Raw genomic sequence first — 25,108 nt, 5'->3', positions numbered from 1 at the left:
TAGCAATTTTTCCTCATCTGTAGATTGAGACTTCCCAGTATTTTTCTAGAAGAAATTACAATTTTTCACTAATAGAGAATATGTAAAACTAAGTAAGGAGCACTACTTGTCACTCTGAGATTTGGATAATAACAGAGCTCAAATATTTTATTTTGTACTAGAATCATACTCCTTGATGACAAGCAATGACTTCCCATTGAATAGGTTAAATACAAAATTTTATCTGAATGGCAATAATTCAAACTTCTACTTTGTGCTGAGAGCATTTCTTTTCATGGTCTTAATTTGTGGTACAGTGTCTCCTTCTGAAGCTACACCTGTGTTTGGAAGGGTCACTGTTGCAATACAATTTCCTTTGGTATTCTTAAGCACTGCCTGTCTCACTATTTCCCTCTGTCCCAAGTGTTGGGGACTGAACTAAGATTGTTAAAGCTTAAAGGCTTGTTAAAGGCTGTGTACAGCTTTAACATTCAAGTGCAGGTTGCCCAGTGGGGCTGTTAACCTATTTGGCTTTACCAGTTGACAGTATATCCCACAGCTGGTTTATAGGAGACAGGGGCAAATTGTTTATCCTGGCCTGGGGATTAACTAGGAATAAAAGAGGAAACATTCTGAAAGCTGGGAAAAAAAATATTCAAGGCCACAGCAGGCTGAATAAGATGGTTGCTTGTCTTTTGCTACACCACCAGACTGACAGCTACTTTGTGCCCATATAAATATTCTCCAGACATGACTCAACAGAGCTGTACTCAATGTAAATACAGAGAAAGGAAGTCAGTGCTTACAACTCTGTCATCCTGCTGCTGGTGGTGTTATGCAAGGAATGTGTTTTAATTACAGTATAAAACCTGCCTGGCTTGCTGTTGATACAGTAGGTGGTGCCAATCTACAGCAAGGGGGAGCCATGCAGAAAAGAGTCTCCACATGCACATCTCAACCATTTCAAGGGGAGCAGGATCAGGAGCAATGGTCTTTGTGGAGGTGGTGCAGCACTAGTGACTGTACAGAGAGCACTGAAAGGAAATCAGAGGGGCAACCGCTTTCCTAAGGCTGGGAAAGCAAAGGAGAAAGAATTTGAACACTTACCTTTTTACATCATTTATTACAAATATAGTTTTAATAGCATTTTTTTTTTATTAGGAATACAAGCTTCCACTGTGAAGAAGACACTTGACTCTGGAGGGTTCAATGTCATGAAGAGCTCTTCACTTGAAGAGCTAATAGCACTCTGGAGTATTTGGACTTGAAAAGAGACTGAAAAGCCTCAAGGTCCCGTTTAAGGTTCCTACAGAAACCTTCAATGGCTTTCACCATCACTAAAGATCATATGTGATTGTTTACTTAGAGCCTCCATGAGCAAGCAAGGTGAGGAAGCAGCTTAACATAGCTTTGCTCTGAGCCTTGAGTGTGGGAGCAGCAGCTGGCTTTTCAGGCTCTTGCAAATTTTGAATAGCCAGTATCAGAGATGCCTCAGGATTTTTAATAGATCCTTTGGCAGATACTAGTTAATTTATGTAAGAGAGGTGAGTGTCAACCTCTTCTCCAGAGTACCAGTTGATAGTATAAGAGGAAATGGTCTCAAGTCAGGCCAGGGAAGGTTTAGATTGACTGTCTGGAAAAATTCCTTCAGGAAAAGTTTCCCAGCATTGGAACGGGCTGCCCAGGAAAAGGGTGGACTCACCATTCCGGGAGATATTTAAAAGATGTGTAAATGTGACAGTGAGGGAAATGGTTTAGTGGTGGACTTGTGTTAGATTTGGGGTTAGACTTGATGATCTCTAAGGTCTTTTCCAGCCTAAAAATGATTCTGTGAATACAGAACTGTCTTCTCCCTGGACAAGAGGGGAGACTGAAGGCAACTCAGCAGGGAAGGCATAGATCTGAAAACCCTGTAATAAGATGTTGTCCTGAAAGTGATATGACAACAGGGGTGGCAATATCAAGCAGCTTTGTGCTAAAGAGCAGAACTGAACCTTGGAGCCCCAGTAAGAGCACTGCATTAGCACTATACTCCACAGGTGAAAAATGTTAGGAGTAAGCAATGAACATGGGAAAACCTTTGCAGCAAGATGATCCCATTCAGTATTAGAGGAATGCATACAAATTTGTATCAAGAACCAGATCCTTATATAGCAGATGGTATCTTATTATGCTGGAAAACCCATTGTGGAGTTAGTCTTCTGATTTTCCTCAATGGGATCTAAATAAATGTCCACTTTCACAGTGGAAAATCCAACTGGCTGATGAAGGAATCTGCTTTAAGGTGTATCAGCTTTTGTTTTAGTGTTAAATATTGTTTTTTTAAAGTAATTATGGTTTTTTTCTGCCAAATTCCGCTTGTATTTTTAAATTATAAATAACAGATGCAGAGCTCCCAATAATTTGCTGGCACACTTCATCTCTTTGGGCTGCTGGGCAAGAGAAGAGTTAGAACAGTGAAAAGTTTTTGAAAACTTACCTCAGCCAGATATGTAACCATACTCAAAGTAATATCAGCAAATGCTTCATGAAGGTAACGGCAAACCACGTTTACCCAGGTAACACAGTCCCTTGTATAGCTGTGTGTTTTATAAAGGGTCATGACATGTGCAAGATTTGATAGTTTGGGATTCTTCTCCTCCAAACAAACCTAATTAAATATAAATATCAAAACATATCAAGAACAAGGCAACTGCATTTACAGGGTTTGAGGATGTACAAAACAGCAAATGATTTTGATACCTGAGCAATCCTTTCGGCTATATCTTTACAAAACTGGTTTGGGCTGTCAAAATGCTGAATTAAATGGGGCAGGAGACACAAAACATTCAGTGGAAATCCTAGAACAAGAAAATACAGAACAAAAATATAAAACATATATTCTGGACAGCAAGAGCTGCAGTGATCTTTAAATTGCTGTTTCATGGGAGGTCACAGTTCCAATATTACATTAGCCATAAACTCACACAGACCCTGTCAAGCTGGTCATACCACTGGCCATACCACATTTGTCATAAAGGGGCCTTAATTTGAAAATCCAGTATGTCATTTAGGCAACAATTCTCTTGTAAAGCATGAGCCTATTTCTGCAAACACTACTGCACATTTCTGCCAGAGATAATTTTTATCTTTTCCACTTAACTGGCTTATTGACAGTCTTAACCAGTGGCATTTTCACTACAGCTGCTAAAACACAAAAAGGAATTCAGTGAGTATTGATTAATAAACAACTGTTCTGATCAGCTGCCAGGCACAGCTTCCACTGTTTTACATTGTTCAAGATAATAATAATGCACCAAGTTCCAGGTGCTGTAATTAGCTTAAGTGCTGTCTGGAACTGGGATTCAGATCTTCTGCACCAACTCATAGCTCAAAGTGGTTGATGAAATACCTGCAGCAGCTGTAACAGAGAGCTATAACAAAAGCTGCTCTAGTTCAGGTGGGAGCTCAGAAGTCAACTAATTGTATCTGGACACAATCTGGTTTTTAAAAAGAAAGGATTTGTTCTATGAAAATAATTTTCTAACCGTTCATTCCCTCTCCTTCTACACAATCAAACAAGGTGCTGAAATTAGGATCATGGTTTCCCTACTCTTCCTTTGTATTCAGGGAAAAGGACAGATACCTCCAGATAGTACTGTCATAGTAATTCAATGTGTGAATTGTCCAACCAAAGCCTGGAACACAGGCACCACACACAGCTGCTTAGAGATGGGCAGGCTGTTCATGGCATTCATTCCTTTACTCTGTGTCTAGGCTTGTTATGACTAAGTTGTAAAACCTGGACATTTGTCTTAGTATCTGTTTCCGACCAAAAGAAAGGAGCAAAAATCTAGAACAATGCAGAAATTCTCCACAAGAAATATAATTAAGAAGTAGCCACAACCTCAGCAAAATAATGGGGAATTTCAAAAAGCTATCTTATTTCCCTATAACCCAGACCTCTCTCCTCACTCACTATTGTGCTATTGTAGCTTATCTAGAATGTACAAGAGTTTTTGATATTTATATTTTTAGAGAAAACACCATGAAACACTAATTTAAAATCAAACAATTTGACATAGTCCAAAAACAATTGAACAGAAAAACTGACCAAAGTAGGTAATGAAAATTTTGACACTATCTCCTTACATGCTTACTTTGTCACCAATCAGAAACTTTATATAATGCTAAAGACCTAGAAATGAAATGCTAAATAATGCATGATTTCTCTCCTCCATAACCTTATTGTATATTGGATTCACTTTCTAGAAACAGATCATTATTTCTATGAAATTTCAAAAAGAGCTCACCCAGCTCAAAGCAAAAGTACATTATGCTATATTCCAAGAGAAAGAAAAATTGCTATTTTTGGTTTTGTTCAGATAGCTGAAGGAGGTCTGTCACCAAATGTCAGTGCAACAGAAACTGAAAGACAGGAGAGCATAATGGTTTTACCTATAGCTTGAGAGGAATCCACCATGGATATTCGAGACACTGGTGTCAGCAAACTAAAGAGCTGGAGTGTGAGGTCAGTGGTAGTAAGGGAAGTGAATCCTTTCAGGAGTAGCTGCTGAAGTCCTGAGAAGTCTGCCCATTTCAGCTGCCCTTGCAGCTTCTCTAACTTCTCCCGGTTTTCAGCTTTATCTAGTGGCAGATGAGCCAGAAGTTTATTCAGCAACCGCAGTGCCATTAGATACTCAAACTCAAAATCTGATTCCATCAAAGCCACAGCAACCCAGAAGATGGTAGCCAGTAGGTTGGTTGGATTGTTAATATGGGATGGATCAGTGAGACTGTCCTTTAGAGAGGATGAACTTCTAGTTTTAGAGGACAGGCCTTGCTGGGTGCATGCTTGAATTCTGTCTAGTGTGGCACTGCGTGGTGGGTCTGAGGACTTGTCCACATCTCCAAACTTTTTGGGTACAGAGAAGCTCCTCTGGTGTCTACTTCGCTCAGCAGTGGCTGTGTTGCCACCTGCAGGATTCATATTCAGCTGCCCTGTGCTCTTCCGGTTTGCGGTCAGTTTGGTGTTTGATGTTAAATCTGGTGAAGATGAACTGAAACCAAGATTTAGAACATCCATTACATTGTGTGAATGCACAGCTTGAAAGGGTACATATTAGATGCAAGCTAAGTATTTTTCAGATTGTAAATAAATATTTAAATGGGAGAAATAGAACACCAAACCATCTATTGCAGCCTGCCTTCTTTTTTCCAGAAGACAGACAGGCCCACAGATATGACAGAAGTGAGATTCACATGGCACTGCACCAAACCAGAGCAGGATAGCCTACAGTCTACACAGGCAAGAATGACATGGGAATAAGAAATACAGAGCTGTGAAGTGACTTATGGCAATTCCCAATGGGACAGTGGCAGAACTGAAAACAAGTTTGGTCTTGAGAATGCCCTCATTAATGGAGCAAACCCTGAATTTGGCACAGCTGGCAGGCAAATACACAATTGCTTGCTGGGTAATGTGAGAACTGTGGGCAGAAAAACCAGCATATCTTAAGCAGAACCACAAATACACCCCATTATCCTCAAAAAACCTGTCATGTGGTTGCCCAGGCTCTTGTCAATACAGGTCCTTCTGAAAATTTCTTGTCACTGCATCCTATCCTATCCTAAGATCTCTTTAAGATGGTTTACAGAAAGTGTAGGTGTTTCAAATTCAGTGGCTAATGCCTCCTCATGGACTACCACACAATGATCCAGACATACCTATCAGTTATCTGCACAGAGGAATGTGTTGTGTTGATACACACAAGGAAAGTTTGTTCTGGAGAAAAGCTAATTCCTGACTCTGATCCCATTTCTACCTCATACACTGTGAGTCTCTACTGTCTATAGTACTTGAAGAGAATCTTATTCTGGAATCAAGTGTCAGGGTAAAGTATATTGCATCCCACTGCTTTCTGGAGTGTTTCCTACTCTTTGTTCCATCTTGCTATTTGCTGAAATGTGCACTAAAGAAAGATAAACAGCTCTTAGTTTAGAAAGGACAAGTGTATTTACCCCTCTCTACTCTGTCCCAAGGCATTCCTTGGGTCCTGCTATGGCACAGCACCCTGCCTGCTAGCTTCAGAAATGACAGCCCTGGTATTTTTGTGCTGCATGTAAAGCACAGTAACTTATGGATATTTAAAAGAAATATTTACCTATTCTGTTGTTACTATTGGGAGTCAGATAGACATTCAATCTCCCTCAACAGCAACGTTACAGGGGGAGCCTGTGACTTCCCTCCATGTACAAAGGCCAAGGGTTTCATAAAGATGGTAAACACGTCAAGCAATATCCATGTCTACACAAAAATTATCCTAGTTTTATTGAGAAGAAACCATGATCATTTATTCCTGGGGAATACTTCACCTCAGAATAACCATCTATATGAAACCAGTACTACAGAACCCATGTTCCTTCCCAGATACATTTTCAGGTTTATGACACAAAGGTGCAAAAATACAATATTTTTAAAGGATGTTAGGTTATAGCAAGCAGCAGCAAGGTTGAATTTACAGCACATTGTAAAGTTTTATTGGTTCTATCAACATTATTTCAACTATGGCAAAATTTGGCTGAAATGTGCTCGTAGTCTGGTTCCCAGAAGGTTACAAATGAGGTTAGTCTTATCAAAATTATTTTTTGCTGTTAGACTGCAGAACTGCACACTTAATGTCATGAAACATTGAAAAAAACAGTTAGGAGAACAGATTCTTACCGTGATAACACTGTCAAAAGATCACTGTTCTTCAAACAGTCAGAGAGATTATCCACTGCAGCTTCCAAAGTAAGTAGTGCCTCCATTACATACCCCTACCAATGCAGGAGGTTAAGCATCTTAGCCAAGACATTCAAAAAGTAACATTTAAAAATCTTCAGTTCATAAAAGGAACAGGCACCTACTGAAAACCTATCATTTCTCTGGAAAAAAAGCTCCAACATTCATATCAAAGCCACTGCCCTGAACATTAAAATGTCACTACAAGTATGTTCTATTTTCTGCCTCTGAATGATCTGTGAAGGTATGCAAGAAGGGCACATATCTCATCAAGGGATTGGTAATGACACACTGAACCTCTGACTTGCAGGTCACTGATTTAGATTCTACACAAGCAATTGTGACAGAGTATTACTGTCATCTTGTGGCAGTTTAATTATCTAAATAAAATATGGAGGTGATGTCAGTCTATTTCTTACTGAAAGCCAGTATTTCTCTTTATTAAGTCTTAGATCTTGCTATAAACAGTCTCTGATGGTAAAATTTCAGTCTGTTTAGCTAAACAGAGTGAACATCATAGTGCTGTGAAATGAAATTAAGTCAGTGTAAACCTTGTATTATTATGGATGGTGCAGATTTCTTTACTCCAAAACATGTTATCTTCTGAGGAATGAGACAGTGTCTACTACATGTTTTGAGATTACATCACCAGACAGATGATGGATTCCTTAAACCCAAATTAATGAACTTGAAAAGGAAAACATTGGTCAGTACAAATATATCATTTTGAGTAACAATTACTAAAATTTTCTAGTGTTCTCTTTAGAGCTATGTAAGATTGTAACAGCCTGATGAAGGCTTAGCTAAGGTACATATGATTTCAGCAAACTCAGAAGTAACCTTTTCTGAGGCCACATTCTACTCTTCATCACATGACTTCAGAACACCTTGTTAAAATGGTAATTTTAAATTAAGTATGCATTGAATCAACAGTTCTAAGAAGCATTATTTACACATGAATACCTGAATCTCATCTCCATGCTCTCCAATAACTTCCACCAATCTTGACAGGAGGTCAGACAACGCGTGTGCAGAAAGGGGCTGCTTTAGGGCCCTGAATATCTGGAAAGAGCGACCAGCGTAATGTCTGGAAGAGCTTGAAAGAGCTGTTTGTAAAGCAACTTCACTCAGATGCTGCTCCAAATGAAAACCTAAGCGAAAGAATAGGATGTCAATTTTTTCCCCTTTTTTAGTACAGACTTTACTGTGGGTCATAAACAGGCTGAACTTACTCTGTGAGGAGGATATACTCGTTAGTACATGCTGCAAACACTGAGAAATAGAGGTGCAGAAATGTCTGTGCTTTGGAGAATTTAAATTTATTTTGCACAGAATGCAAGAAAATTAACTGAATTAACTGAAAAACAAAATTTGGAGTATGAAATTGATAATCTGACTTTTTTTTTTTTTTTTTTTTTACAATTCCTGGACAAACTTTCAAGCCATCCACTATTCTTGCTGGCAGCAACAGTTACTTCTGAAAACTCCCAAACCTGAAGTCAAATTGAGTTAGGAGACTTTCTGTTAGCTTCAGAAGGCTTTGGATAAGATCTTTAATATAAATACTGATGCTGCACTCTGCTTTGATCTTGGAAATTATTTAATTAGTGACTGTGCTGGTTTTCAAAATGTAATCAGCACATTCCCTATGTTCTAAAAACCATAATAAATGAAAAATAAACTTTTATTGCCAGAAGAAATTTAAGAAAGTATATTTACTTAGTAAGCTGTGATGTATTTAACTAAAAGGACACAGAGGAGATTTTATCTGGCAGAATCAATCAAAAGGCTTTCCACCAACAGCTTTGAAGAAATATTCAATTCAACACTGAGGCAGTTTAATCTGACATGACTGTTTTAAAGCAATTCTTTCATATGTAATACATCCTTGTTAAGACATATTTACTGTGCTTCTGCATACGCAGATATACTAAGTCACAGGATAAACATTAAGTGTGACTGTGAGGGAATATTTTTTTAGTTATGAAAGGAAAATATTTACTACCTGACTTGGAATCTTTAAATACAGATACAACATGGCGCAGAAAATTAGTGAGCTGTTCAGCACTCTTGGTGTTCTGGTTTTTGGGAGTGATATCTTCATGGCACCATAGTGGACCAAATGCCCTTAAAGAAATACATAACAAAATGTAAAATTTCTTCGAGTTATCTGAAATAAATGTAATCAGTTAAAATATATAATCTGTACAGGTACTTAGATATTTACAGGGTCATGACCTGGTTTACCAGGTTGAACAGAATTTTAAATAAAAGTAGATAAATATTCATATGCTGTATTTTAAAATATAAGCTATGCTGTGTAGCGAGCAGCATAAATAAATCCCTGTCTTTCAATTTAACATTGTGCCTAGAATCTGCTGGCTACAGCTGGTAGTTAATATTAGTTCCACTACAGCCTTTCACTATGCGCTGTACACTTGATATCTTATTTTATAATAATGAAACTGGCTTCTTCTATTAGTTCATTTCTGAACATAAAATTATCGGTCAATTAAACATTTTATTTCTGTCAGGCAAGATTTTTTTTTCCTGGTTTTTGTCTGACACTGTAGTGCTTTTCAGTACCTACCTACTACTGTAAGTATCAATAAAAGAGGAATGGGGTCTGCAATTACTATTAGAGCTCAGTCATTTTCCTTTAAGTTGCTTCATGAAAGTGTGCATTTCGAGTACAAATATATCCTCTGCTTATCTGCATTACCTGGTTGTCAGAAATTCAATTAATTTGTTTGCTTTCTCATCTGATTCAGCAGCAGTGTCCACATCTTCAACTTCTTGTGTAATCTGTGGGAGATTTCCACTGCTGCCTCCCAGACTGATACTGGAGGAGGTGGAGCTGGAGCTCAAGCCAGAGTCTGGCACTGGAGATGACTGGTGTTCCCGCAGAAAGTCAAAGCCACCTGCCAGCCAAAAGGGAGGAGATAAAGATGGAATGCACTGTTGGGCCAGCTTTGCAGATGAAAGTGTCTGCCAAGCAGCTCTTTTCAGAGTCAGCAGCAGAAACCTTCCACTGGGAAACACAGGGAAAACCTGCAGAACACAACAACCCTCAAATATTGATGGGAGTGAAAATGGTACTTTGTTTCTAAATGTGTAGAGTCCAGAATAAAATGAAAACTCTCCAAGTCAAGATTTCTTTTTTTACTGCACAAGGACAACAGTACTTGGAAAACAAATATTCTATGGCATTTTACATTCAGAAGTAGGATTTTTTAAAAGTGAATTTAGAAGCTGGCAAAGTGCATGCAAAGTTCACTTCTCTGGGCTAGTCTGATATGGAAAAAAAACTGCTGGGTGAAATTTTTAGAGTGATTATGCTGTCCTAATTTTACAAATGTAATGGAAATCAAGACACAATGTGGCTCCTTTGAACACCTTTAGTAACTGTACCCACTGGACTAGTCATACAAAATATTTTCAGCATTAGGATGAAGCACCTGAGCAAGAGTTCTGCTAGATCAAAAGCTTGCCACAGTTTCAGAGCTAAGATTAGAAACCAAGACCTGTTTTCCTAAGGTTAGACTTCTAGTCATGTTTAGGCTATACCTACAACACAAAAAAAAAATGGCCTTGTGAGAAAAATGGGAGCAGGACAAAATCTATTGCAAATCAGAAGACTCTTAACTTAGTTGCCTGACATTACGTGGAACAAACCTGAGCTGAAGCATTTTCACTTAGGATTCTTTGCTATAGCTACTCACCCACACTCTCACTCTTTATATTAACTTCTTAAAAACCAGTCAAAAATACCAAGTCTTGATAACTTCTTGTACTCCAGAGGGCCAGAATGAGGGTACCAATTACATTTTTTAGATGCAAGAATGAAAACAGTTTTTCATTTTAACAGAAAAGCAGTAATATAATTTTAGTGTAAGAATTTTATTCTGTATTTAATAATTCATAGATGTGCACTAGGAAAGAAATCCAGCCAACTCCAGGCAGGAAATTAATGTGAAATAATTTTTTGCAGAAATTATTCAGAATGAAATTTCTTTGGCCAAAATACCAAAGAATTTTAAATTCTTCTAAAATTTAATCACTCTAAAATACCTATCCCTTCTGCTCATTACTTTAAAATAATTTTGTCATGTCTCAGAAAAAAATAGTAATAAGTAATCATGTAATATTTTTATAAAGCCTAATTACCTGTTACTTCCTAAAGAACAATGGAAATGGCACTTATTTGAGAACCTTTACTTTTCACTTTTCACTGTATGTAAAGTTCCTCACCCTCTTACCAACAACTAATCCTACACCCATAACTCTATATTGGTTCTGTGATTCCTTCAAAACTGAACAGTACACTTGCCTTTAGTAATATTATATGACTACAGTAAATCTAGCTAGCAGCTTTCTACAAGTTGGTTCCAACCAACTCCTTAAAAGCAGGTAAATTGCTAAAAGTAATAGAACACTGACCTCATCAGAGGTCTGAAGTAAGACTCCTAATGCAGAAAGAGATTTCAGGACAGAAATGCAATGTATCAGTGATATAAAGGAGGGTGTGTATCATGTGAAACTTAATTTAATAATGGAAAATCTGAGCTGCACATTCTTGCTGCTCTTCCTGTGTCGGAATTATTTAGTCAATTCTTTTAAGGGTGAGGAATGATTGCCCTCATTTAAAGTAGCTCTGGATCCCTGAGGGGGGAATCAGGAAGTTATTAGCCCTATTAATTTTAAAATATTACATTACATATTTTTTGCCTTACATTAGATAACTTTCTCAATATCATGAAAAGTTGCCTAATAATAAATTGCATGCATCCCTAGGGTAGTTCACATGGAATTAGTATTAATGGGAACTGTTCATATTTGCCACTTTATTACTCTGACTTATCAAAACCTGACAGTATGATACAGTGTTCTTCTTTTGCTTCATTACCTGTGTAAAGATATTCAGGTAAGTATGCTGGTTGTACTGTCAGAGTCTTGGTCTCATTCATCTCTCTGGTCTGAAGAAGCACAGATGCAATAGCTTGATAGTTGTTATTGCAAGATAATGCAATCAAAAGGTGAAGCAGTAACTTTTTACTGTGTTCAAAGACCTCCGGGCGGTAATGGTCAAGACCTAAAAAGAAAAGGTTACAGCAATCTCTGAATAAGAAGTAATAATAAACAAGTTCACATTCCAGAAATAGCAAAAATTCCAAGGCAGTTCACAATAACAGTGCAAACAAACAAAAGATGTAGCATTTCCAGACATAGTTACCAGTGCTGTCACTTAAATGTACGTGTATATTTAGTTTCCAGACTGAAGTCCCACACCTGAGGTACAACGAATGAGTGGCAATACAGCTTTATGCATTGTCTCACTGCAGTTAATTTGACAGGTCTGGACAACCTTTAAAGATGAGGTATTCTTGATGGTGGTTGTAATTACATTGCTTACCACAGTATCTGGCTTTCTAGCACAGACATTAGATTTAGAATGAGTGCAAACTGTAAGAGGCAGGTACTGATTTATTAAAAAAGGAACTGATAGACAAATCACTTGAAAAAGAACTTCAACTACCAGTGAGCAGCATGAGACATTAGCCCGTAACTCAAACTGAGGGTCCAGCACTGCAAGACTCTGATTTGGTTTACACTACTGCCATCTGTAAGATTTTAAAACAGCCAGAGAGTTCACAAATTACAAATACAAAGGAAACAGATATTTCTGCTCTCTGTTTTAGTAATATCATTTTGATTCTCTTTCAGTTCCCCACAGTATATTTAAACATACTTTCTTCTGTTTAAGAGTAGTTTCAGTGCTGAAAAAGTTAACTCTTTTCTTCTTCAACTCCTCTCTTCTCAGGATGCATACCTCTTCAAAAAGCAGCTTCTTCATTACTCTGTGTGGCAGCAGCCAACAGATCTTCAAGTCAGGTGTTTTTCTAATATACTCTAGTCATGCTGGTTCTTGTTTGGCCTGCAATAATGAAGCTGCTCACACTGCCATAGTCTGAACACTGTGCCTTTGGCTCCTAAAGGCAATTCTTTGAAGGTCCTGTGACCCTTACTCATCTCCCAATAGCCTCCTCCGAAAGAACTGTAGCCATCCTGCCCACCTCTATTTCAGCCTCTTAAGGTTTTTGCTCCTATTCACCTTTCTCCATTTACTTCCACCTGCCAGGAGATAATGAACCCATCATACCTGGTTTCAACATGCATTTCAAAGGATATAAAAAGGTCTTTTAGTTGAAAATAAATTCTATATTGGCAACAGTGGTAGCTGAAATCCTATTAAACCCCAAGTTGTATAAAAGTATTGGCACAGATCTGCCAGTAAAGGAGAACAAGTATCTTCTTCAACATATACTTCATTTTACCACTGTGCTGTAACATCCCAGTTAAATCTCTTGCCTGCTGATCAGCAGATCTTCCCAGACTGACTGTGAATACTTAGTGGTAACTATAGTGACTGAATGAGAAGTGAACTGTGATCTCAGCTATAATAAATTTATTTCATAACTATCTATGTTTATTTGTGAACACTATAATTTATCAACCATGGAAGTCAGGCAATGGCTTTGTAATGCTGAATAACCCTGTGTGCTAAAAAATTAGGCCACTCACTTTTGGTAATGTTGAATGGCAGGACAAGGAAGGTAACAGCCTCCAGATGAGCTATGCTACAGTCAGGAACAGACACAGCAGTGGGGAAAAAAGCAGTGCCTCAGTGCTCAAGCACATAAGGGAGCACATGAGTGATAAAGTATTCCATCAGCAGTGAAATTAATGAAGCTTTGCTTTCCAGTGGTCTGTGTCCTACTTCCACTACCTCTGCAGTACAGCTGTCCTGGCTCTCTTACAGACTATTTTTGCAAATGCAAGAGACAGCGCAGGTGTGTGTAGTCCAGGTCCAAGGTATGTGTAGACTGTCATCACTAACCAAGCTGGTCAAAGGCATGAGTTTCACCTCCTTTTCTTGCAGGGGCCATGCCACACATTTTTATAGAGATATTTTAGGAAGCCATTCATCTTCAAATTTCTACACACCTCTCAAATTTGGCTGAAATCGGCCAAAAACTTCAAAGTTTTGAGACTAATTTACAGACTTCAACTGCCTTGGGCTTTCTCTTGTAGGGTGGAGGGAGGAAATCATAAAACATGTAAGAAACACAGTACCATAGCTTCAGCAAAACTAAAGTAAAAGGAGGGAGTACATTTATACTTTCTTTCTTGTTCTGTTGGTCTTACCTAAAAAGAGAGCATGTAGCAATAAAGGGAGGTGAAGAGCCCAATCTTCTCTCACACTGTGATCCACTACCATCTCAGTCATGAAGATAACAGCAATATTGCACCTGGAAGTTCAACCAGAGCATCATTGCAAAGCTCTTGGAAACGGGAAAGCACAAAAAGGATGCTTGTTTCTGAAGAAATACACAATCTATAAATTTTCAGATTTGTGGCATTTCTTCTCAATACAATTAATGCTGAAGCACTTTACTTACAGTCAAGCAAACAAGTACCCATTACTGAAAAAACCCCTAGTATTGTCAATATAAATTATGTAAAATAGGAATTTCAGAATATGCATGGCCTAGTTAGAATAAAAGATCAAAGTGCTATGAATAACAGGCACAGAGGCCCGGGAAAAAGAAATTTTCCTTTTCTGTTTCAGTTGTTTCATCAGTCTTATTCTTATCAGTGATGTCCTACATTGTAAAAAGGCTTTCTGGTAGAAATCTGCTAGAATTGTGAGCTTTCACTGCATGTTGATTTTTGCACTGGAAATTATCAGAAATTGACTATATGATTTTCAGATGTTCTGAATGGTGGGACAGTTGGATTGGTGTTGGTCAACTACTAAGAGGAAGCATCTCAGTGTCTGAAATGTCAGAATGAGAAACTGCTCACCTATGAAGGGGTCCCCGGGGTGTGATGGTTTCTGGGAGATAGTCCACGAGTGGTGCCCAACATCCTCCATTGTAAGGCATGGGCAGGGGATGTGGCTGTTTGGTTTCAACAATATTCAATAACCAGCTTGTATATGGAGAAACAGGATCATCTGCATGGAAAAGCATTCCAAAAAATGCATAAAACTCAAGTCTGATTACCTATTTTTGCAAAATACTATAAGAGATTTTATGCTAACATATGAGTTCAGCTGTTTGGAACAATATGATAAGATGCCATGAGGTTTGCAAATTCCTATGTTCAATAACAAGTGATGCATTTTTAATCCCTCTTTCATGCTGCTGGAAATTAAAGAGATTCCAGGCAGACAGCGCTGAATGGTAGGAGCGGCAGCTGAATCCCTGCTGTCACTTAGTAGTTTTGGATTCAGATCACAAAGCACCAAGCAACAGACTTTCTCTTCAAAAATGAGGGAAAAGTTCAGCCAACAAAGCTGCTGTCAGAAGCCATCTGCTGCAAGGAGCAGAGTACCAGTGACACATTCTTGCAGCTCCTCACCACTGCCCTGCTGAGCGACGCTACAAAGGCAGAAGTTAAATGTCCTGAATTAGCAAGGAGGCATAAGGAATGCAAAGAACATCATCAGGGTAATTTTCTTTCAACAGGGGTGAATTATATCTTGAATTTCTCAAAGATGTATTTAATTTTGCTTTAGTGTGACAGCTGCTGTTTGTTAATGAGTGTTAGAGTTTTGCCTCCCACCTGTTTATCTGCAATGAGATGGGTCAAGTAAGTTATTTCCACCACTTTCTGTCTTGTCTCAGCTGCACAGTTTCATTCATCATCTCCTGCATTCCCTCATTCCTCTCGATTTTCTCACTGTTCAGTTTTTATTTCTGAGGTCTGGCAGTCTGTGATACACTGCCATGAAAGTATCCTTTCTTGGTCTGTTTTTGACATACATTCAAATATTGCTCTTTATGAATTTTTAATGAGTGTTATTTTTTGTTCTGTTCCTTCTTTTTGTGTTTTTGTTTGCTTGTTTATTTTGTTTTGGTTTTGTTTTATTACACTTTTGTATTTTAGGTAAGCTTGAAACTCAGCATTTTCCTTTTCTTTTTTTGATTAACAGCATGTATCTGATGCTTGTCAGCTTTCCCACGGGAAACAAAACTGTTTTGATGTCTACAAAAGTATCAGAGCTGGATTTTTCTAATGTACATCACTTCTTAGTTTTAGAAAAACATCTTCAGATTTCCAGATCTTCAGGACACTTTCAATGCAGTAGCTACTTCTCCAATTATTTCAAAAATGCCAGCTTTATAACTCCCATTTTTAAGTGTTGGTCTTTTATAAGGAACACTTTATACCTTTATGATTTAGACCTCTACTTAGATTCTCTGGAGGATGATTGATCAGTTACAGATAATGAAGAATAAAATGACTTAATAATGTAGCAAAGTATGGCATTTTCACATATTCTTAACCAGAATTAACCAGATAATGTTTGCCAAATGCTTTTCATAGAAAAAGCACTGCAGAGGAACTACTTATTTCTACCAAATTAAGTGTTTCACAGAAAAGTGCTTCATGAAGATCACACCAAGACCTAGATCCTCACTTCTGTTTTCATGGGTTTATGTGCAGACTGAGAAAAAAAAGAAAAGAAGCACCTTGAAGGCAAACATATAATCCTTGCCTGAACAAAAAAGTTTGTGTTCTGCACAATGGTGTTCTGTATTTATATCCTCAGCAATACATGAATGTTAAAGTAGATTGGAGAGAGGGCAGAAGCCATACCACGAAATCCTTTGCAGCCTAGGCTGCCTGTCTGAGGGAGTAAGTTGGAAGTTGCATTATGTTTCTTGTAGAATGACAAGAGATATAAAAATTCCTTTCTCTTATTAGAATTCTATATAAATGTCAGTAGCTAAGTAAAATGCATTTTATTTTCCTTCTAGGTATTCACATACTTGCTAAAGGAACCCCTGTGAGAATCACACTCTGCATAAATATTCATGGTAGTACAAAACTTGCAGGTAGAGGCAGGAAAAAACATTTGGGCACTGGCTGGAGGAGACATTCCAAAAGAGCAAAGAAAATTTCAGTATTTTTTAACTTTTTATCACTCCAAACTCTTGCCAAAACCATGTATTTGTGAAGGCTGTTCTGATAATATAAACACTATTCTGTCTTGGAAGATTGTTCATGCAGATCAGATTAGCACCAGTGCTTCAATTAACATCTGGTGAAGCATTTTAAGTAGCTGCAGAACTAGAAAGCCATAAAAAATTCAAGACCCGTGTAATAAACCCCACTGAGTTTTAGATGTTGCACACTTTCTGATGTATTTAAACACTGGAGTTTGTACATATACAATATTTTGTCAATTCTGTGCTTCATAATTATGAATAATAATTGTTGGTGCACATTAAATTATCCTATTGTATTGTGTTTTATAGTCTTTGCATGTTTTGCAGAAGAGTATCACCAGAAATTACTTGGATTAAAAAATATATAAAATCTTTACTTTTCATGTCAAAATACAGTTCCAAAATGATGTCTGCAATGCCAAAACAAGACATGATGGCCAATAGAGTACTTGACCTGCCTTTAATAAGCCAGTGATCAAAATCAATAACAAGATCTTGCCTTTTTTACATTTGGTTAGGGCCTAGCCAAAATCTGTATATTGAATTCACTCCAGAAATGAAGTCAAACCATCCAACTCTTCAATTTTGCGCTATGGTACAATAGTAAACTGGTTTTCTTTGGAATCTCTGCTGAGCAGCAGTGTCCATTTATAGCACATTTAGCAGAAATACATAAAGAACAAGAAGCATGCTCAGGAGCCCCATCTCCCCTCTAACACGTTTGCACAGTGCAGCCCAAAACTGGTTGCAGAGAGCACATAAAAGCTAATGAGGAGATAAGACCTCATATTTGGAAACTCCTGAGCCTCTTTTCATGCTTATATAACAGCACTTGATTTGGAGGGATATACTGCCAAATGGCACAACTCAAAGTACTTGCTTTAATGCTCTTACAAGTCTTTTGCCTTGCCATGTATGAAAGGCTCAATGTGTTACTCTCTGGGGGATTCTCTGCTGCTGCTTCCTGTGAAGTTCTCTGGCCTTCAGATGGGTTTGACTGAACCCAGATTAAACAAAGTAAATTAATTAAATGAGATATGGAGGTAAAATAAGGACACTCCCTGCATGGTGATGCTACATTACTGTTTCTACAGAACCTAAACAGAGAGGCTCCACTGGTCATTAGAATGTTTTCCTCTCCAACCAAAACACCAGAAATTTCATTAAATTGAATATAACTTACTTTTGTCATCATCGTAAGATCCTCCAGAGCTATTACTGTACCTCGATTCTAGTCGGGTATGTGCTCTGATGACATTACTAAACCTTCAAATACAAGAAAAAAAAAACCTTCATTAAAAACACAGACTGACATTAAACATCTGGGCTTTATGTTTTCCTTAAAAAAAAAAAAGCATTTCCTTAAGCATTCCCTTTTACACAGGAGTAGACAGTAGACAGCAAATGAATGTAATGCTGATTCTTTCCACAAAACATTTTTGCAGCCAGTTTCTGAAAAGTTCTAACAGTGTGCTCCTGTGTCACAAGCCTTTAAAATTAAGCAAAGGGAAACTCTCATGCTGCAAATGTGTGATTTTTTTTAAGGAAGAAACTGCTTAAGGATGAACTGAGATATAAAATGTTCATAGCTAGTATTTGTCACAGATCAGGCTCATGGGTAAAATCCTGCCAAACCGATAAAGCACTCAAAGCACGGTGCTAATAACATCAAGGCTGTGGGTTCAATCCCCATATGGGCCATTCAATTCACAGTTGGGCTCCATGATCCTTGTGGGTCACTTTCAGCTCAGAATATTTTGTGCTTCTGTAACTGACTGGAAAGTCCAAAGCCAAGCTCATACTGGTACCAAGCAGGAAAAACTACAGCAGATCACCCTTCAAGTGGAAAATCCAGCAAATGCCAGAGCAGACCTAATAGAGAAGTTAAGGGATATGAGAGCCAGAGCAAACTGCTCACAGCTGTCCTCAAATCTGCCACTGATTCATGCTAAGTTGACTTTTCCTGGTGATCTCCTTTGACTTCCCCCACCTTGTAAAAAAAACCAGGGTAATCAGGCCTGAAGTGGAATGAGAGGAGCCATACTGACAGCTCACACACTAGTGGTGATCTAAAAACATCACCATTCCTGCAGAGCTAGGAAACTAATTACAAATAACCATGGATCAAACAAGACAAGACTGAAGATTTTCTAGACAAAATTCAATTCAATTTCTTACTAATGTTCACACACCTTAGTGCAAGTTATTTCACTACACATCAACTTATTACATTGTTTCCAAAGCATAAATGTCCCATAAGCATGCAATAAATTCCCTGTGCAGTTGACAAAAATGCATTGTGAGCCATCCAATACATGGTATTCTATCTATGACCCTCATTATTTCATATGTCCTGGCATATGAAGTCAATATTAATGGGCATTCTCAGATTGACACACTAGTTTTGAAGTGCAGATGCACTTACAGCCGCCTTCAGTAACAAAAATGCCAGCAATAAGTTCAGGCAAATTACTTTCCATTTTCTTCTGAGGTATCTTTCAGCAGGATCCTGAATACCAGTATCAGAACTTTGTAATTTTCCTTTCATTTTTATCATAAAGTCTCTGGCAGATCTGAATTCTAAAAACCTTTTTGGAGTCACATTTAAAACTTATTTAAGACAAGAAATCCTGACTTGAACTTCTGTAAGAGACATTTGCTCAACTTGGCTGTAAATCAACTAAATAAAAATTCATCTTAAAGCTCTGCAGCCATAAACATTCATGTAAAGAATAATAAAAAATTCAGAGGAAAAAATGGTTTTATTATTATCCTTTTAAGTATATTTCTAGTGCATATATTGAAAAACATAACTTAGAGCAAAATCTGCTTCACTAACAATTTGAAACTTAATATTGAGTGCCATTTTCTACTTACATTTAAATTAGCAGACACATCTAACTAACCTGACAAAATGCTACTCTTGTTTGTAACAGGGAGAGAGCAAGTAATTCAAAAGTTTTGAAGTACAGAAAGGTTTGCTCACATAATTATCTCTGCACCTCTAAGCTCTGAACCTTAGGGAAGGAGGGTTGGACTACTAAAGTGATATTAGTGGCTATCAGTGACTAATGTAATACTAAAACACTAACTGACAAATGCTATTATAAATTGTCCAAAGTTCTCTTGAAAAACTAAGACTGTTTCTGTGAGAGAAACAATCTGTATGTCTGTGCTCTAGGATCTGATGGCCCTTAGGCTTTGCATTTACTCATTTGTCATTTGTCAGTAGGTATCCTAAGTAGCAGAAGAACTGAATATATAATTTATAAACAAGTTATTTTCCATAGCTGTCCTCTACAACACATTTCATCTAGACAAAGGAGGTGTCCTTGAAATCACTGATATAAATCTGCAAACTAAGTTTAGTCTCTGTCCATGAAGTCAAACGGTGTGATCAAATCTGATTTTTTGTGAAGATTTTAGTAGTTGTTATTTGGTGCACATTCCTAATTTTTTCTTTCACCTTTGTGGATAATTCCTACAAAACCATGACCTCCTTAGCACAATTCACTGAATGTAGGTTTAACAGTTCTTCCTTTACAATTAAACAAGAGTCAGGAAATAGAATAATGATAATAGCTTAAAAAAAATTATACATACTGGGATAATGCCACTTAGGATCTATCTGAGCACCAGAGCTCCTCACAGTATAATGCAGAACTTTGTCCAACATCTCACCCTCAGCCTAGGAAAACACATACATTTTGGAGGAAAAAAAAACCAAGCCACAAACCTTTCATCATTCTCTTTCACCGCTCTGTTCTCCTCTGCATCAGGAAAACTATCTTGGCCAGCTACAACAGTGTTACTGCTGGAGGTGGTTCCTGTAAATGAGATGTTAATAAGAACACCTGTTAGATGCAGCAGACAGCATCTGCAAAGCAATAAAAGCTCATAACTCACAGGCTTTTTTAGCAGCTACAGTCAAAGTGACCATCCTCACACACATGAATGAACAAACACTGTTACTTCTATAGACCTGGACCTGCTTCCATGGCTGGATGGTGTAAAGTTCACATGCTTTGAGAAGTACATTAACAGAATGATGGTGGTCTACTCCTTAAACTAAGCTCATGCTCAAGGGACATAGTCTAGTGTTTTTCAAGGCTTTGGCAAAACATTTACAATGTTAAATGTGGGGTTGGTTCTCAAGTATATTTGACTACTGCAGCTTGGAAAATGGCATTAGGCCTTTTGAAACAGAACTGCCACACCCTTGAGGCTCTCAGTTTTCAGGAAACTCTGCTTGATGTATCTGCTGTGTTCACTGCATTGATGATGATTTCTTTCTTTCTGAGTAAAACAACCACTATAGAGTGGAGTTTTCTGAAGAGTGGCAGAATTCTGAACAGCATCAAATATTAGTAATATGCTATTAAAATAGTTATGATAATTAAGCACACATTAACAAAGCATATACATCATTAGGAATGAAAAAGAACTGTAATTTAGATATGCAACAAGGTCCTGAAACTTGTACTTTATCTACACAGTTCTGAATGGATGCAAAAGTAGGAGATTGTTTTTTGCAAAGAGATGAAGACTCAAAAGAGCAGGAGAGCATAAAGAAAACACATTCAGGTCATACCAGAAGCTGCAGCTGAGGCTTTGTTACTGGCAGCAAAACGGTAAAATGGAGGATTATCACAATGTTGGACTATGGGGTTCACTGGGTCCGTTTGCTGCAGCTCAAACAGAAGCTCTTCCATTGTCTGAATAGTGTTATTGCGACACAGATATATCGCAACCTTCTTTATCTGTGGAAGGAAGTAACAGTTGTTAAACTCTGACCAAAGTGAATTTTCAAAGTAATCAATGAGTGTTACACTGCAGTACTGAAATTATCTAGAATGCAAATGTTGTTCCTGGACAGACACCACACCACACCTTTACGAACGCACAGTTCAGAGAAATAAAACTTCTCACTTTGACATCGAGATCATTTCCCCAGCAGACTGACCCTATGATTTACTTGCTTCAAAGTTTTTGCTTACCATTCACAACGAATTGTTTATGTTTATAACTATGTAACATGTACATCTACAAAACTGTAGCTGTGGTCACAAAGAGTAAGCCAGGCTTTGAGTTGCTACTCGTATCTGTAAGCAAAGTAATAGCTAATGGAAGAAAGGCAGAGCAATTATGTACACAGACTTCATGTATCCTGATTTGAAAAATCTGAGAGTATCATTTATAGAAACTCTTGAAATTTCTATAAATCTTTTAACAAGACCTCAAATCTGCACTGCAGCAATGAGGACTGTTGAGATACTGAGACTAAATTCAGCTGTATTCTTGAGGAAAAAAACCCTGATCACTATTAAAAGCAGAGACTCTCTCCAGCTCAAAACCACTTGATTCATAAACTGCTGGAGCTGGGAGACCATATGGGGAATATCTCTCTGTGCTTGCCTGCTTGTTTTTTAGATGTGCCTAAACAGGTGCTTAAAGGGGAGCTAATATATTAGACGGAACAGCCTGTTGGCCTCACCAAGTATTGCCATTCTTATACTCTTAAATACTTCCATTAAAATAACTTCCTTACTGCTTCTCTTTCCCTTTATTTTTTTTTTTTTTGTTTTTTGTTTTTTTTTTTTTTTTTTGTTTCCTTATAGAAAATGCATATATGCAGTCTCTTTTACTCTACTGTGCTAAAATTTTCCCAGGGACTTTCCAGAGACAAATCCGTCTTCCCGAGGCTAATTTCTGGTTGGGCTCATAGTGCCACTTTCAGCCTCTCTCACCACTGAAGGGGTCACATTCCCAACACTGAGTCTTGGCTGAAGAGGTTTCTGAACTGTAAATACTAAGAAATCTTTCAGTACATAATGTGAAAGAATGGACAGCTCAGCAATTTGTACTGGGGCACTGGGAAAAAAATGCTTAAAGGAAACATAAGAGACAAAGCAATTAATTTAGATGATAAAAAAATTATTTTAAAATGTGAGTCAGGCATGCTTTTGGCTTGGACCCACACAGGGAGAACAGATGGCCAAAGGCACAAAGCAGCTGGTGACTGCCTCGGGGCACAAGGGGCTCCTAAAGGAGATGGGTAAACTGGCAATCTTGCAGCTCTGTGCTCTTTTAAGCCCAGGTGACCTGGAACACTGCTGATAAACTGTCCAAATGATCTTTATTTGCTAACGTGTATCTGTTATCTACATGATAATGGAAGACACATGTTCATGGTATCAGCAATCTTGTGTAGTTAACAGAGTTAGGCAGGATTTCTTATCTGTAAACTCCAGGGCATTAGCAAAACACTGAGCAGATGCATGTGATAAGACCAGTGTATTTTCCTACTCCAGACAAAGCTATCAGCAAAGGAGTGACTCATAAGCACAGTCAGGCTTCCTACAGAAGCTAAAAACTTTTTCAGATTTTGCAAAATCTGAGAATCAGACTTTTGACTCAACATGACAAAACACAGACTAACTGGGTGGTAGAAAACATGGGAACCTTGTCAGCTGCTGCTGCCACCAGCCATGAGAAAGAAGCCTGGGTGGGAGACCAGAAAAGTCCCACAGGCAAAATAGGAGATGCTGAGCAGATAAAGCTGGAGATGTAAGAACAGACTGCTCTCCTGAAGTAAGAAGACTGCACTGTCCTGGAGGAGGACAGGACTGTGAAAGCCAAGGCTTTGAGGCAAAAAAAAAAGACTTTGAAGAAAGAAGTGCACTGGGTGGAGGGGGTTTGAGGAAAGGCTGCTCAGAGCTGTGGCATGGCAACAGTTATGGAAAAAGGAGGTGTTGAAAGCTTTGGCCTGGCAAGTATCTGGATGGGAGATAAGGTATGTGAGGGGCTCCTGGGCAACTGGTGACAGGGTTATCAGGCTTTTCCAGTCAGGCTACATAAGGAGTCAGCACAGGACTACTCCTTCCTCTCAGAAAACTGCCCCTGTTCCTTTTGTAAGCTGTCAAAAATGAGGGTAATAGCCCTCATTTTCTGTTTTCTCTCTTAATAGGTGATTTCCACTTGTTCTCTGCCAACACAGATGGAGACCACCTTAATCCCAAGTCTGTCATAGATTGTAGGATGAGGCAGGCTGGAAAGAAGCTGGGAAGTCTCTCATCTAAACTCCTACTCAAAGCATGGTCAACATTGAATGGAAAGCCTCTGTAACAATTGAAGGAAAGATCTCATTTCAGATCAACCCCTTTGTTTTCCTCTCATATGAACCTTGAGCTTTTTCTTACACCAATTCCACTTTGCAATTTTTCTACTTTTGACTAGCTAGGCATATATATACATTGATTTGAGAATATAGAACAGGAAATCCTACAAATGAAAGGAAAGAAATGGGATGCCTATGGTACAACAACATGTTGAGGATTTTTACGGGCTTCTTTATTTTCTTTATTCTAATATGCATAGCAGTCATTATAAACAATTTGGGCAAACTCTTATTTCAGCAACTGTAAATGAAGTGTGTTTATGAGGCTTTTTAGATCAATTTCAGTTTTATTTCAGGGAAATAAATGGAAAGAGGCTAACTAATAAACAACCATATTTTAACTGGGCTGGAAAATTCACTAAATTTAGATTCTGTTTCATTCAGCAACTAAGCAAAAAAGGAACATGGGAATGGAAGTAGCCTGTTTTTCTCAGACAGCCCTGATTTTATTTTAACTTGAGTAATAACAATATCCAGCACAGTGTGAGTTGCACATTGCAGCAACTGTTAGATAATTTATGACAGTCAAGCTGAGGCAGAAGTTGATATGGTAAGGAGCTTATAAAGGGTAACTATCTTCTGTCTCTTGAGATGTCAAACAGAAAGCTCTAGTATGCTAAAGAAAAGGATGTAGCATTTTCTGGCAATTTATAGGCACTCTCTGTTACTGTCCCCATTCACAGACATGCAAGGTTTCTCTTTGCTTGAGAGAAACCCACCACTCACTTGCAATGGGGTATGCTGCAGGCTGAGATTTGAACTACTCAATTTCTTTTTTTTAAATTTCAGTTTCCTGGGACTTTTATTCCTGCCATTTAATTTTGTTGGGTGTGTTGGGGAATATGTTGGTATTTCTTATTTTTGATACAGAAATTAATTTTCTGCAGGTAATAGCTGTTTTCTTCACTACAACCAGCAGTGAAATCAGCAGTAAATAAAATAAAAGTGCTAAGACTTACATATGGTAAAAGGATGGTATCACTGCTAACACCACACAAACTAATGAGGAACTGCAGTGTTATCCTAAGGTTGTTACTCCATTTTTCATTGTTGGCCAAAGCATTCCAGACATTTTCCATCTCTGGTCCAGGAATTTCATCTCCATACTGCAAAGAATCATAGGCATACATTCCTTGAAATATGCAGACTTCCAAACTAAAGCACGTTCTT

General features: G+C 38.0%; 1 protein-coding gene across 2 annotated transcripts in view; it reads right to left on the bottom strand.

The window, feature by feature from the left end:
- Window positions 1-25,108, bottom strand: part of FRY (FRY microtubule binding protein) — a 159,270-nt gene that overhangs the window by 37,511 nt on the left and 96,651 nt on the right. For both annotated transcript variants that reach the window (XM_053935267.1, XM_053935266.1), the window contains exons 33-46: window positions 24,898-25,044; window positions 21,353-21,521; window positions 20,498-20,588; window positions 17,945-18,027; window positions 14,609-14,759; window positions 13,949-14,052; window positions 11,649-11,834; window positions 9,465-9,663; window positions 8,748-8,869; window positions 7,706-7,893; window positions 6,683-6,777; window positions 4,417-5,018; window positions 2,722-2,819; window positions 2,459-2,629 (exon numbers count right to left, since the gene is read on the bottom strand). In XM_053935267.1, coding sequence (XP_053791242.1) covers window positions 2,459-2,629; window positions 2,722-2,819; window positions 4,417-5,018; window positions 6,683-6,777; window positions 7,706-7,893; window positions 8,748-8,869; window positions 9,465-9,663; window positions 11,649-11,834; window positions 13,949-14,052; window positions 14,609-14,759; window positions 17,945-18,027; window positions 20,498-20,588; window positions 21,353-21,521; window positions 24,898-25,044 — 2,406 coding nt within the window. The remainder of the gene's footprint in view (window positions 1-2,458; window positions 2,630-2,721; window positions 2,820-4,416; window positions 5,019-6,682; window positions 6,778-7,705; window positions 7,894-8,747; window positions 8,870-9,464; window positions 9,664-11,648; window positions 11,835-13,948; window positions 14,053-14,608; window positions 14,760-17,944; window positions 18,028-20,497; window positions 20,589-21,352; window positions 21,522-24,897; window positions 25,045-25,108) is intronic.

The sequence above is a fragment of the Vidua chalybeata genome, chromosome 2 (assembly GCF_026979565.1).
Source record: "Vidua chalybeata isolate OUT-0048 chromosome 2, bVidCha1 merged haplotype, whole genome shotgun sequence".
NCBI classification, from domain to species: Eukaryota; Metazoa; Chordata; class Aves; order Passeriformes; family Viduidae; genus Vidua; species Vidua chalybeata.
This window is presented reverse-complemented; position numbering and strand designations above follow the sequence as displayed.